The sequence below is a fragment of the Falco rusticolus genome, chromosome 3 (genome assembly GCF_015220075.1).
Source record: "Falco rusticolus isolate bFalRus1 chromosome 3, bFalRus1.pri, whole genome shotgun sequence".
Lineage (NCBI taxonomy): Eukaryota > Metazoa > Chordata > Aves > Falconiformes > Falconidae > Falco > Falco rusticolus.
Window position 1 is genome coordinate 100,832,863 of NC_051189.1, and position 15,747 is coordinate 100,848,609.

General features: G+C 42.0%; 1 protein-coding gene across 3 annotated transcripts in view; it reads right to left on the reverse strand.

The window, feature by feature from the left end:
* KIAA0319 (KIAA0319 ortholog) overlaps nt 1-15,747 on the reverse strand; it is a 59,341-nt gene that overhangs the window by 7,514 nt on the left and 36,080 nt on the right. For all 3 annotated transcript variants that reach the window (XM_037381814.1, XM_037381813.1, XM_037381811.1), the window contains 9 exons: nt 14,890-15,118; nt 12,949-13,072; nt 11,751-11,883; nt 10,722-10,870; nt 7,483-7,634; nt 6,222-6,360; nt 4,249-4,408; nt 2,838-2,980; nt 1,355-1,477 (listed from right to left, as the gene is read on the reverse strand). In XM_037381814.1, the coding sequence (XP_037237711.1) occupies nt 1,355-1,477; nt 2,838-2,980; nt 4,249-4,408; nt 6,222-6,360; nt 7,483-7,634; nt 10,722-10,870; nt 11,751-11,883; nt 12,949-13,072; nt 14,890-15,118 (1,352 nt within the window). The remainder of the gene's footprint in view (nt 1-1,354; nt 1,478-2,837; nt 2,981-4,248; nt 4,409-6,221; nt 6,361-7,482; nt 7,635-10,721; nt 10,871-11,750; nt 11,884-12,948; nt 13,073-14,889; nt 15,119-15,747) is intronic.

Below are 15,747 nucleotides of genomic sequence, written 5' to 3' on the forward strand. Positions count from 1 at the left end.
ACTTTATTAAAAGAACCAATCCTGAGGAATGGGGAGTGGCAACAGGGGTTTAGGAAAACTTGGCACCTTCATATTCTCAGAAAAATCCCTAATAATTCTTAAGCTTCCAGAGTGGAAGTGCACATCGGAAAATTTTCTTCCACTCCAATACATTTTACCATTCCCCAAGATACCTGAAGCCTATGTGGGAACTGAAAATCAAGAGGGCATCGCTACCACCTCAGTTATTCTCTAACTGAAATAAACACAGGTATACTCTGGCTCTGGCATTTTAGCAGTACTTTAAGAGAACGGTGGGTTAGAGATACACCCTTCTACCTGCATGCTTACATTTGTAAATCCAGGACAACATGAGAAGGATACAGAGATGTGCAATGATGTGAACTCCAACATGTGAATAGTCACTATTTCAGTGTTACTATTATGCTACGGAACAACACAGCATTAGGGCAGGGCTGCGGGAGATCCCAGCCTCAGGCTTAAAACCTATTGTGCCATTTTAGTTGGTCAATTAGTCTTTCCTCACTAAGACACAGACACATGATCCTCTAATGGCTTGTAGCAAGCTCCTTATAAATGTCTATAGATTTACTTGAAGACTAGTGCATTGCTCAGCAAATGTCTCCAAGCCTGCAGAGTACTACAAGCTGAGCTTTATTCCAGCTTAAGCAGAAGACCAATTTAGTTAAAATAAAACTATTAAACATCTGAAATAGTTTTAGCTGATATGTTAGGTGTGCTACAAAATATAAACGTGATTAAGCTGATGAAACTAAATTGCATTTCCTGGATGCAACAGGCAAATGGAAAGAAACAGCAAAATTAATCATGATAAAAAGCTGACATTTTAAACATGACTATACTGGTTAGTCCAGAACGCCGGTGTTTTCCTTCCTTAGCTCAGATCACATTTCTGGCACAAAAGCATCAATCACCTACTCAAAGAATCTAAATTGTTGCCTATTTTTCAGCTTTGCAACTGTCAGATGAACACTACTCAGCAGCTTCACAATGCCCAGGCTATTCAGCAATCCTTCTAACCGGCCCCAAACTGTTGCAAGATCTCTCCCACATGACAAAGTTTTCATGCTTTTTTTTTCCTCCTCAAATAGCAACACTTTTTAGATTTTAACATATAAAAATATTTTAAATACAGGCTATCACTATCAAGATATCATTTCAAGATGTTATTTGAATATCTTTCTATAGATACTGCTGGGCTGGAAAACAAAGAGACAGTTTGAGTCTTCCCTCAGCATCTACCTCCCAAGTACTCCCCATTCTGACAGCAAATAATCAACAGTCTCACAAGATGAGTTATTCCTGAAATACATCCCACAACACCCAAACTCACCACAATTACTCTCTCCATCATTTAGGTAACGATGGATCACATTTTCCATCCATAGCTGGTAGCAAATGCAGCGCTTTGTTATGGGGTCACAGTGTCCGTGCCCAGAGCACTTTAAAAGACAGGCTAAGAACAAAACCAAACATAGGGTCAGTTGTGTAAATGGGCAACTTGTCACACATCCTCTTGCTGTGAGATTAGATTGGTGGTAAAGCATCTAGCTCATAACATCCTGATACATTTTAAATCTCCCTTTCCTTTGCGGTTACATTTTAAATAAATTTATAGTTCAACAGACCCTGGCTGTGAAAAGAACGATAAGAATGTATCTTATGCATACAACATCAAAGTTGTATTCAAGTCAAGAACAGTTTATTCTAAACAGAAATGAAGATGAGTTTAAGTGATGGAATTCAGACCTGGCTCCTTTCTTTATGGCATTTGTAAGAACTTCTGAAGTACCTGAGAACTGAAGAATATCAGCGTTCTCAGGTACCAGAAGCCAAACATCATACCAATAAACTAGAGTGTATGTCAGTATTTCAAAACAGAATTACAGCATCTGAGGCCAGAACATTTACATAACTCATATGCTTACAGTAGTAACTATTGCTAGATCAATATGTCTTATCAGATTAAAATAAAAAGTTATGCCCCTTAAAACTTAAGGGTAGCAGATTTGCCATGTTGAGAAAAACGTTAATGCATATTTTCAAGTGACCCTATGCATTTCAGTAATCCAAGTACATTTACAACAGAACAGCAGTCCTTTTCAACAGGTAAATAAAGACAGAATTTACTATAGAATCAATGACTATTTTATTACTAGAGCTCACTCACTTTGTATTTGGATCATTATGTCCTGATTTTAAATTATGGAGAAGTTATATCTATAATATATGGGTATCACAAAGGATTCAAATTATTAGTGGTTTAGAATAAGCTTAGAAGTTCATGCACCTTTTTGTGGAAAATAAAAGGGTCTTTATAAAAAACCCCAGCAGCCTGTCTACATATTAGACTAAGTTATAACAGTGGTCGCCCAACCATTTTGCCCCATACAGACAGACAAGAACAAGTTACGTTACAAGCCCATTACTGAACGCTAAAAGGCCTGAATGAACCAGAGACAGGAAATATTCTATATTACGGCTGCATTAAGTTTCGCTCATCTTCCAACAAAAGATGCAATGAGTGGGATATCTTCACCCTCATTCCCTAGGCCCTCCTGATGCAGACCAGATTAAGGTGTGCTTTTAACCTCTGTTACAGATTTTGCCTTTCAAAAGAACAGAAGTAACTGGCGCCAGAGAACCACAAATGAACAAGCATTTTAAGTATTGGCTTCAGTGTCGTCTTTCAGAAAGCTACATCCAAGGCCAGGCACCAGATGGCAGACAGAAGGCCTTCATGCACTGTTTCTAGGTGCTGTGTTAGCCAAATACCTACAAAGATCCAAGATGATCAAGCACGATCCAAAACATACCAGCAGTGTCAACCCTCAGGACTTTAAAAAGCAGAAAGTCAGCCTTTTCTTTCAAAAGCTGCATGTGCAGAGTTCGTGAGACATCCGATGCCTCGATCACCTTGGAAGGATGCCCGTTCTGCACGTAGAACACAACCGCGGTGCTGCAGAAAGAACAGCTAAGGTCACGACTACTGTCAGAGCACTTTTGTCAGGCATGCAGTATACAGCCTTTCGTTCTGTTTGTTTCTGGGAAGTAAGTATCACCACTGATAATGATTAGGGAACTCTGTCCATGGATCAGTCAACTCCATCCAAACGCCATGGACTTCACCCTGAGCTGGCAGGACCAGCAGTTCTCTGGCTTCTCAGTTTCAGAGAAGGTGAGGACAAGAGCAAATGTAATTCCCTCTTCGGTCTTCCTGAGTCTTGCTCTAAGAGCCATACGTACACATTTGCTTTCCCCACTCTCATCTATAACCTGTCAGAAAGCACTCCAATGCAGTTTGAGGAACTTAAAAAAACCCTGAATTTGAGGCGCGGAAAAGCTTGGAAGCAAGGGAGCCAGAGAACTTCATGCAGCAGCCCTCCTCCCACCCCTTCACTAAGATGGTGTCGATCTCATCCTGTATCAAACATTTCAGGGAACATCTTTATCTGAAAAGCAGTAATTGGAAGCTGCGATCAAAAATATCATAGCTATAAATGCCAGATTTTCCAAACTCTTTGGTTTTAAATTTTAAGAAATTCCCCAAGAGCTAAATAGACACCAAAATAGGTTTTAAATTACCAAATAGTTAACAAGAAGCAATTTAAAGATAACTTGTGTCAACAGGTTCTACCAATCATGCTGAGAAGCTTCTCTGGGTACGCACAGCCACCTCTAGCCCCCTACATCAAGTAGAGGGGGTATTTCTACTTCAGAGTAAGATAACACACTTAGGAGTACCCACTGTGTAGGTTTTTTTCTGCAATTAATGGATTTTCGTCACTGGTTATATGGGAATATGTTTATAAAATAATTAAGAGTATCAAAACTTTAGACAGGAAGTAGAAAAGGGGAATAGATACAGCTAGAACCCTAATTTGAAATATAATACTTGCTTCACTGTGAAAAAGTCTGCCTGTCTCCATCCAATATTTAGGAAAAACTAGCAGCACTGTATGAAACAAAGACACTGCCATATACACGTATACTTTCTTTAAAAGAATAAATAATAAAAACTATATACAGAATTAAGTTATTATTACTCAGAAGAGTGTTCTGAGTCTCCAGAGAGCTTAATTCATCAATTTCTACAACAGCAGAAGAAATTCACTTGAGAGCTATAGCATTTTTTGTCATCTTACAATTAGCTGCAAAATGATCTTTTCCGAGCTGTGAGTCAATGAAAATCACAGATCTTCCAGACATAGCAGGATATCTTTGTACCTTATATCTGAGTAGGCTTGTATCTTCTGAACTTTGATATCTGAATCCAAAACATTCAGCAATACAGCCAGCTGTCTCACCAGGGTGTCCTTCTGCTGCTCACTCAGCTGTCCCACTCCAACTTGCAGAATCAGCTCCACCAGACCACTCCTTTTGGGATCTGGCAGAAGACAAACATGCTATTCTTTCAGAGCCTGGCAAATATTTCAGTACCACCTGAAATACAGTATGGCCAGCAGGACCAGAGCAGTGACCATCTCCCTGTACCTGGCACTGGTGAGGCTGCACCTTAAATCCTGGGCTCAGTTCTGGCCCCTCGCTGCCAGAGGGACATCGAGGTCCAGAGACAGGCAATGGGTTTCGGGCACCAGGCTGAGGTGGGAAGCAGGGGGAGCTGAGGGGGGGCAGCCTGGAGAGGAGGGGGCTCGGGGGGGCCCTGATGGCTCCCTACAGCTGCCTGACAGGGGGCTGTGGGCAGGGGGTCGGTCTCTGCTCCCAGGGAAGGAGCGACAGGAGCAGAGGGAACGGCCTCGAGCTGCGCCAGGGCAGGGTTAGGGTGGGGGTGAGGGGACATTTCTTCCCTGGAAGGGTGGTCAGGCACCAGCACAGGCTGCCTGGGGAGGGGGCACCCGCACTGGGGGCGTTTAAAAAATGTGTTGATGCGGCACTTGGGGACAGGGTTTAGTGGTGGCCTTGGCAGTGCTGGGTTAATGGTTGGGCTTGGTGACCTCAAAGGTCTTTTCCCACCGAAATGGTTCTGTGATTCTAAGACAACATGCAGTACTCAAAAGTATTTATTAATACTATGTTTTCCTGCATAAGACCCATATCCCTTATAAACCCAAACCTTTTGTGTTCTTACAAAAGTACTTAACCTACATTTTCATATTCCCTCTGTAACAAACCTGGTGGGTCCTAAGATAGCAACCCACCTCACCAGTTGGAAGAAAGCGCTTCAGTGTGTACTTCAGTTCAGCGTTACCACATTTCTGTGCAGAACAGCAAGTTCTGTTCCCCTAAATGCTGTCATCTTAAGGTCAGAGGTAAGTGCTAGGCAAGCCTAATTCTTAAGTCCCCTGCTAGTTATCTACTGCTGGCTACCACCTAGGAAAAGGGAGGCAAAGATGGACTCACATGGTGGCATGCAAGACTGTGTGAGCAACTCTAAATGAGGATTGTCGATCTGAGAAATATCAAATATGTTTACCTTCACAAACTGAGGGTTCTGTTAAGTAATACTTGAACTTCTAGAGTGCCTTGCAAAAAAAAACAAGCTTCACAGATATCCAATGAGAATCCTGTGCCAATTATCATTGAATGTAGTCACAATAAAGTGAGGAACAGAAATAAAATCATTGCCTGGGAACCAGACAAACAAGAAATCTCTGACAGATGGAAGGTTTCAGACTCATTTCCCAAAATGCCAACTTATGCTTCCATCACAAAGCCATTTATCGTGCACTTGAAAATAAGTCTATATATCAACAATATCAAACCATGAAAAGACAATTTAAAAATCCTTGAAGCCTTTGATGTTTTTGTCCTTCATGATGAAAGAAGGAAAACAAGTATAAAAACATGCTTTCAACCATCAAACACACAATTGCAGCATTTGAACCTAAACTTAAGGCTCAGCTCCCATCTCTTTCCATTGACCAAACTAATTAACTATAAAAAAGTAAACAAAAATCTACAGTGAATGAAAAGCAACAAAAAACCCTAATGAATATATTAACTAGGAAGTATTATTTTTATTTATTTATGCTTCCAGTAAGGCAATGGTGTAATTGATAGTTAAGAAGCCTGATGTCTTTTTCTAACTCCCTCAGCCCTACAATAAGAAGGTAGGAAGAGAGAGGTCTGTTTGCTTTTGTGTTTTAACTTGAGACAATCTTGTCAACATTGAAATAAGTGAAAAGGAGAACAAAAGATGGGGTATCCACAACGTATCGATGACCTTTTAATTGTCATACCAGGCCGCACTTCAACAGTTGCTGAATCAACATCTGAGTCTCCTTTGGCATCCGTCACTTTCAAGTGGAAAGTATAGGTTCCTTCCACCAGATTGGTTAGCTGCAGTACTGCCTCGTGGTCTGAGCCGTGGATCACATCCTGCAAAAAAAAGGTAGCGGGATGACTATAACCTCAGAGAAAGTTGCAGGTATCACTATCAAGTTGGGTATCTGGTATGACAGCGTGAGTTCTTGCTTTGGCTTTTGGGACAAATGGGTGCTACCCACAGTTTATAGCGAGCAATGCAAATTCTGAGGTGGCAGTTAATGAGGACGTCTGCACAGTATGGGTATTTCCATTTAAAAAAAATCTCCGCAGAACAGCTGACATTCTCAAGTACTCATCAGCTTGAAAATCTGAAACAGGTACATTATTATTCTTCATTTCCACTACAGTATCCTTAGTTCTGCTTTCTTAGCTTCCAAGTTACTACCTTTCCTCAGACTTCATGTATTTCCAACTATCATCTCTGCCAGCTATAATTACGCTGAATCTCTTCAATTCTTCTCATACACTCACATGAATTGCTTCTAGAAGATTAGTTATCATGCGCTGTTTCTCCTCTCCCAGTTCTGGCTGATTCGCTACTATCTTCCTGACTGCAAAGAGCTATCCATAACGCTTTGTGCAGGTAGACAGAAGTTATCACAGTTTTAGTAGCTGACATAGAAACTTCAGCTTCCTGAAGTCCCTACTCAGAGAGCAGACTCCACTGCCCTAATGACCCAGGCTACTCACTGTGGTCAGCCAGGCAAGGTATCTTAACGTCTAGTGCCAAACACCATTTTCATCGTAAACGGCAAGTTTCCCCTCATCTGGCACCAGACATGATTCCTTAGTCTTTATTAGCACTTTTTGCACTCTCAGACCCTTCCTCTTTTGGACTATTTGGATTTCAGATTATTTTTCTCTCAAACACATTAGCTTGCTACTGTCACCAAATACTCCTAAAGAGACACAACTTTATTCTTCTATCTCAAGTCTTACCCACCTAAGTCTACACTGCTACAGTCCTCTCACTTGGCTACCATATTCTGTAGCTGTACTGAACATACCACAAGCTCCTAGAACCAAAGCATTAGAGTGTGCAGGGGAGACAAACCAGACACAGACACCATGCCTCATACCATCTTTTAAGTTGTACGTGCTTGCCCTGCTGCACTAACGCTACACGAGTAACAAGAGCCAAATCTGACTTGCTACAACCTTCAAGAAACTTACCCCAGCTGCTGGGCTTCGACCATCCCGAATCCACAAATACGAGACAATCCCCTGGTCATCAGCAGACCTTGAGCCATCCAAGGTAACAGAGTTATTTGGAAGCACTAGAACATGCTTCCCACCAGCATGCGCCCGGGGTGGACTGTTGTTTTCTAGCCATAAAAACAGTGGAGGAGAAGGATTTGCTTTCAAAACATGCGAAATGTGACATGCCATTGCCAGTACACCCACACTGCAATTCTTTATCTGATGATTACAGGCAGTAACGACAGAATCTCATGACAAAGGTACAGGGAGAGGATGAGTGCATACACAGAATTCGGCTCCAGGATTAATACAACCTTACAAAAGCAAAGCCGCACTATGAGGAGAATACCAATAGGAGGTACGATCCAAACAGATCTTTTTCAAAAAGCATTGTGGGGTACTCTATTTACAGTCCACAATAACTCAACCATCAGGTCTTCTTAGTCAATCAAAAAGATTTTCTTACTCGGAAACACAGCCCAGCAAGAGATCACCTTGCTGGGCTCTTCTCATCTTCAGAATCACTTATTACCTGATAGAAGCTTGTGTAAGGTCTTATATCTTCACAATGCCTGTATTTAAGGCAAAGTGTAATCGGGAAACTTCAGAGTAAACCCAGTTCCCGAATGCTTTTTGCTTACTGCTAGCAGTGAAATTAAGGCATGCATTGGGAGTACAGCCAAAGAACACCAAAGAAACACGAACGCATTCTCTTCCCAGAAATGAGACATCACTGATCTTTGTGTAGAACACAACTGATACGACAGAGCTCCAGGAAGCTGTGAGGCTGAGTGAAATACCTTGCTGGTCTGAGTATTAGGTTGGACATAAATAATTCGATTTTGGGCAGATCTCTAGGGCATTGGCTGTAACTCTATTCTTTAGAATAGCAGAGTTCTCTGTGATACAAGTGATCTTGTCTCTTCAAAATAAGCCAGTTGATTAAACTTGGGAGCACTGAGTATTTTCCATACTGAACCTGTGACTGCATTCAGTACATACTGTGGCTACACTTCACAGCATCAATGAGGCCATGAGGCACATTTGGGCAGAGCTGTTGCCATGTGTTTCTGACTAAACACCTAACTGAAATCCTGAAACAGTTCAGCCAATAATGGACACGGGTAAAACTGAGTTCAGCTGCTTCTCCGAGATGCATATTGGGGCAATCCCAAGCACAAATACAGGCTGCGTGGAGAATGGTTTGAGAGCTGCTCTGAGGAGGATGTATGGGTGCTGGTGGATGAAAAGCTCAACGTGGCCTGGCACTGCACGCTTACAGCCCAGAAAGCCAACCAAATCCTGGGCTGCATCAGAAGAAGCATGGCCAGCAGGGTGAGGGAGGCGATTCTCCCTCTCTAATCTGCTCCCATGAGACCCCACCTGCAGTGCTGCATCCAGCTCTGGGGTCCCCAAGATGAGAAGGACACAGACCTGTTGGAACAGGTCCAGAGGAGGCCATGAAGATGCTCAGAGGGATGGAGCACCTCTCCTATGGAGACAGGCTGAGAGTGTTGGGGATGTTCAGCCTCGAGAAGAGAAGGCTCCAGGGAGACCTTACAGCACCTGCCAGTGCCTAAAGGGGCTGACAAAGCTGGAGAGGGACTTTTTACAAAGGCATGAAGTGATAAGACAAGGGGTGATGGCTCCAAACCGAAAGAGGGCAGATTTAGATTAGGTATTAGGAAGAAATTCTTTACTACAGGGTGGTGAGGCACCGGCACAGGCTGCCCAGAGCAGCTGTGGGTGCCCCATCACTGGCAGTGTTCAAGGCCAGGCTGGATGGGGCTGGGAGCAGCCTGGTCTGGTGGAAGGTGTCCCTGCCCACGCCAGGGGGGTTGGGACTAGATGGTCTTGAAGGTCCCTGCCAACCCAAACCATTCTGTGATTCCGATTAACTCATTCTGCAGTGATACCAAGTGAAAGAGAAACAAGGCTGCACTGTTTTCAAGACAGTAGCATCTACAAGTCTAATGAAACTCTACTATCATTTCATAAATGGTATAGGTACCACACTTGCAGAGCCAGAGTGCATCGCTACCCTCAGAAAACAAGGTATGCAACAGAGCACCAAACTCCGGACCAAACAATATTTGAAATGTATTATGCCACCTTCTTTAAAATGAGGCATAGGTCCACAGAGACCGCTAAAATCACTCATAAGGAACATGAGGCAAAAGATGGTTGGATTATCACCACCTGCAAACTTGAGGATGCAATGTAAGTCAAAGCCATAAAATCTGTCAGAAGTACCTGACAGTACCTCTGTCAGAAGAGCAATGGAGCCATGGAAGGGGTTGGGGCACCAGGCTGAGGGGGGAGGCAGCCTGGAGAGGAGGGGGCTCGGGGGGGCCCTGATGGCTCCCTACAGCTGCCTGACAGGGGGCTGTGGGCAGGGGGTCGGTCTCTGCTCCCAGGGAAGGAGCGACAGGAGCAGAGGGAACGGCCTCGAGCTGCGCCAGGGCAGGGTTAGGGTGGGGGTGAGGGGACATTTCTTCCCTGGAAGGGTGGTCAGGCACCGACACAGGCTGCCCGGGGAGGGGGCACCGGCACTGGGGATGTTTGTAGATGCAACACTCAGGGACAGGGTTTAGTGGTGGGCTGGGCAGAGCTGGGTTAATGGTTGGACATTATCTTAACAGTGGGTCTTTGCCTACCTACACAATTCTACGATCTCAGGGAACAGGTATTATTTTCATAAAGCCTCCTCTACAGCATGCATGTTAGGGGGAAAAGTTAATACAGAAATCCAGGACAGTGACTGTTTCTCTGTATCAAAACCCCCAAACAAATACAGGTCTTTTAATATTAAGATTTTAAATGCAAATTGGTATACTCTGAGACCTCATTTCTTGGATGTTACTTAAAAACCACAGTAAAATTGCATTTCTGCTCAAAGCTTAATGAGAATAAAATAAAAAACATATCCTCTTAAACTAGACACACAGTGGTCAAAAGCAGTATTGTGGAGCATTTTTGTTACAACTAATTCTGCACATACTTAACTTTTAAAAAGCTTGCAATAAGTTAAGTTGATTCTACCAATCACATACTACTTTGTTACAAAATAGCAGTTAACTCTTCTTGAATACCCTTGAAATATGACAAGAAATACATTATCCCTTTCCGTCTGGTTTCCTTCACAGCCTGTCAGTGACTGAACCAACCTGCAAGGTGCCTATGATATTCCAAGCAGCAGCAGCTAGGCTTACCTTCCTTCACAGTAATAGACAGCACAGATGCGCTGCTTAAGCCCTGTTGGTCTTTCACGGTCAACCTGAAGCGATAGGTACCAACCTGAAGACCAGTCACGGTTGCTATTGCTTTGTCACCATTTTCCATCTGTACAGAGCTTGGTCCACTGAAACAAAACATCTCAAAAATAATCCTGCACAGCGAACCAAATCGTTCTTTCAGCAGTATTGCTTGTATCGTTTGCTTTTATGCATATTGTAGTTCTACAACCACTATAAGAACTGATGGTTAAAGAACTAGATGAGACATGAGTTTAGTTCAAAGAATTCCTAAATCCATTTTTTTCAAGACATTCAAAGCATTCAAACATCACATACCCAGGTATCAGAAGAGTAGAAAAAAGTACCCTAAAAGTTCAGCCTCCTCACTACACTATTTTATGGGAGGAGGCAAATGCTGTTGCTCTAAGAGCCACTCAAAACATGTACAGGGTGCCAGCAAACCTCCTCTTGTACCATAGACGTGACAGTTGTGTGAGCAAATACCTTGTTCTTTTAGTAAGGATCAATTGTTTTGCATATAACAAACTTTTGTAAAACACTTTCAATGATCATTCAAGAGCACTTTAGTCACTTACTATTGAAAGCTCAGGCTAAAGAGATTTCACTTTACCTTATTATTCAACAAACAAGTGAGTAAGAAAACCTAGTTCTAAGGACAAATGGGAAAACTTGGTGTATTACAAGAGGGTACCCAAGCCTGTTACTCGCTTTTTAACAGGAGACAGAAGAGAAAATGGCAGGAACTTAACTTTGTAACAGTAGGCCTCAAGATGACACATTGCAAAACAGAGGCAGAGATTGCCTCAGCTTTCCAAGTTGACTTTAAAATACCTGTCTCTTACCCTATATCCACCTGCATGGGAAGATCCTCAAAGCAGTTCTCCAACAGTGCATCACCTAACACAACTGCATAAGAGGCTCTGGCACCCAATTACTTTCACATTGTTCTCTATTTTACAGAAGATTAGTAAAACATCTAGATACCTGACATTTTCCCAATGATAGAAGACGATGCCTTGGTCATCTTGGCTTTTGCTTCCATCCAGTGTAGCACTTTCTACTGGGAAGATCAATTCCTTGTCAGGGCCAGCCACTGCTACTGGAGGACTGTTATTTTCTGTAAAAGTAATATTTAGTGTATGACATTTGCTAGGCAGTCACTGGCAAGGACTGCCAATCTCTTTGCCCTTGAGGAAGACACTGGCCCAGGTTTTCTGCTACTCAGGGCCAGCAGCATGCCACGAATTGGTGCCAATTCAGAGCCTTGGAGGATTTAGTACAGGAACGTATAACTTATTATTTTTTTTTCACCCTCTGCTTTTGTGGCATGGTAGAACTGGCAATGCTACCATTTTCCTGCGTATTTATTATACCCTTAGATTTGACTTCAGCAATAGCACCTTTCTAGTTTCCCACCAAAAGGCACCACCACACACTGTACTTCCAATCTGTGTTCTTGATTTCTGTGGCAAACGCCCACTGTAAAGTTTTCTGAGAAGGGGTCATCTACAAAAAGATGTGAAATAAGCAACAACAAGAAAAATAAAGCACTACCCCATGGTGGAATGCAAGACCTTCAGGTGGGCAGAAAAGGCCACTTTGAATGTAATCGGCAAAGACAAAGAAAAGCACAAAAAAAAATATCTCATGAGGCCCAGACCATTTGGGCCTATTCATCACTTTGCTCCCAGATCTAAACAGACATGTGAGAGATGTAGCTTTTGAAAATTCCTGGCTTGATACTTTTCCCTAGAAAGTACAACACAGTTCTAATTCAAATCACACAAGGATTCTTGAAGGAGGACTGCAAAACACTAAGAAAACTGAGCACAGCACTGATTGAACAGCTTTGCAAAAACAGACTTTGTAGGACATTAAACTCAAGAGCTACATTTTAGCGCTTAGCAGCACACTCAAACACATCTCTGTGTAGGTTTCCTTATGTAACAAGGCCAGTGTGAGCTCTCAGGACCACCACCTAGACTTTCTATGATTCTACACCTGTTTTAACTGTTTGCTTTGACAGAATATGGAGCCGGAAGAGTCCTTGGTGCAGGGATACCAGACATTCTGACTGTCGTTTCAGTGGTGCAATGCCAGGAGGTGAGGCATTTGAGGACAGTGCTAAGGCATCAGGCAGGCCCACCCCGAGGGACCCAGACATGCCTGGCAGCTGACTTACCAGGCTGTACAATCAGTGTGACCTCAGCTGTGGACCGCTGCCTCGCAGAGTCTGTGACAGTCAGCTGAAATGTATAATCTCCTTCCTGCATTGCAGATAATTGGAGGTACGGTGTCCGCACTCCCTACGTGGCATTTATGAAGACGGAGAGTGTGAGATAAAACAGAAATGCTCATTATTATGAAACACCTTACAGAGCAAATACTAATTAAACCCTTCACAACTAAGAAGTTTGAGCAAGCAGTTCAAGCACTTTGTAGACAAAGACTTAAAATTTGATAACAGATGTAATGTATTCACTATTACAATTGTCCCTACCAATCCAGAGAAATACCTGTAGACAATAAAGATACCTGTAGACAATAAACCTTAGTTTCTTATGTTGACTGCAGTTTTTCTGAACAACAATAATTGTGAAACACATGGGATAAACTTTCTTAATTAGGAAGTTAAACACTGTCGAAAATTGCTAGTTTATTCCATTTCCTTAGAGGTATTTTAAAAACAAACATCATTACATTATTCAATATAATATTTACAAAAAAATGTTAAATAAAAGACCAATCTTGATTTGATCCCAGGCTTATGGAATACTAAACAAGATGACTGTCCCAAGTACACTCTTCCAGCAGTATTGATTAATAGCTATACAAACTCGTAAAATGACCAGGCTCAGCTATAGGTCATTTTGTTAATAAAATAAACGTTTGTGGCATCTCTCATATGAGGAATAACGAATCACAATGCAATTAGGGGTTTGGTTTTTTTTATATAAAGATGATAATGAGAACTAAGGGCCTTGATAAACGATTAACTGACAAGCAGAGGTACTTATTACCCACAGTTAGTGTACAATGTGACATGTAACACACCTGAGACCGGCAACCTCAGCTTTAGGGACATGAAGATTACTAGGCTCTTGAAAAAACTGTAAAATGCTCTTGCATTTCCACATTAAATACCCAATAAATCCATTAGATATGTCAAACAGTCATTCCCTTCTCTCAAGAAGGCTTCTTTATGATTGAAAAGCTCTTAAAAACTACAAGTTCAGGCTGCATGGATGCTTTTGGAAAGTTTTTGTCTTGGTAAATGAATAGAAATAAACCATTATGCTATCAGCCCTTCCATAGATTTGTAAATGCCTCTACAGCATAGGCTTGTATCGATATCATTCCTTTCCTAAAATGATCTACAAAGTGATCTCTTTCCAGTTCTGAAGGTCTAGAGCATTGGCAACGTAGCAGAAATAATTTCTTATAAACAATGGCTTCTGAGTTTCAGGTGGCTTCATTACGCAAATTACCTCAACTACCTACAGAGCTACAAGAATCTCCAACTTACTGAGTGCAAGTCCACTGAAAATTTTTATTAGCTTTTCTCAGATCAAAAATAAAAAAAAAAATACAGCCATGCAAATAAATTCAGTTAGCCTTCACAGGAAACCCGTGTTTTACCGAGCATAAAAACCCCCACCACAGTGCATGGCTGCATAACATTGCCACAAGTCTTGTCATCTTTCACTCAGAGAATTAAGTTTCTGTGAGTCCTACTTTCTCCAGGAGCAAGTGTTACAAGAAAACCCTGACAACCACCACATTCTCCCCAAACCAGTTTTCAGCATGTTCCGTGTCTCAGAAGAGAAACCTGTGGAGCAGGGTCCAGTGACGGATATAGGGAACTCAAAGTCTTTCCAAACCACCAGGGAACAAACAACAGCAGGAATCAGAAATGGCCATAAGGAATGAAAAAAAGTGATGAGAAGAAATTAAAAGTTGTATCTAAAATAAGTGGTGAATACATCAGAGGGAAAAAAAATACAAAAAAAAAGAATAACAGCACTCTAGATATTTCAGTGCTTCCGAGTAGTTACTTAGGTATATGTTTACTCATGTTGGAGATGAAAGAGCTTTTCAATCCTATGCAAGAAGAAAGACATACCTGCATTGCTACAACCTTGCCTTTGCTTTTGGGACTGAGTGACCACTCATAGCTGACAATTTCATGGTCATCACTGCTCTGGTTTCCATTCAGCGTAATGAAGTTCTGGGGCAAGGTGACTGCCTGATTAGGTCCAGCATTGGCAATAGGTGGGTAATCCACCGGTTTGTTAACAGTCAGAGATGCAATGGTGGAGTTGGCTGCTCCATCTGAATCAATCACTGTGAGTCTGCAACAGTAAAAACAATATTGGAAATCTGTTAAGGTGGATCTCTGCCAAGTCCAAGTTCAAAGCACTTTTTTAAACACCACCTAACACCGAGCCACTGATTAGATTCTATGAACTTCAGCTTCAGAAACACGTATCGCTCAGCTGAGGTAGAAAGGAAATTCAGAAGACCGTTTTCAAACACAGCTTTCAACCTTTAAAAAAAAAAAAACAACCAAAACCCTAGCTATTCTGTATTCTGGATCCCAGATGAAACCCTTCCCCTGGCAACTTCGCCAATTTCCAACAGATTTCAATGCAAATTCTTTAAAAAAATTACTTGGTGAGAAACAGGGATTTCATTCATCAGCCACAGCAGAACAGTCCCAGTTAACACCTATATCCAAAACTACTGTGGATGTTCAGAAGCTCTGCTTATAGCACAGCAGTGGTTCCTAACTTCTTAATTCTCTGTGGCACACTGCTACTGATTTTAATGAAGCTTTGTATCAGCTCAGATTTTTAAATATGTCAAGTCACAAAACTAAAGAAGTTCAGGGTTTAAAAAGAACCACTACTACCTCTCAGAAACACGAGGACAGATCAGCTTCAAATGAGATTGCTGCAGACACCTGAAAGCGATGGAAGAC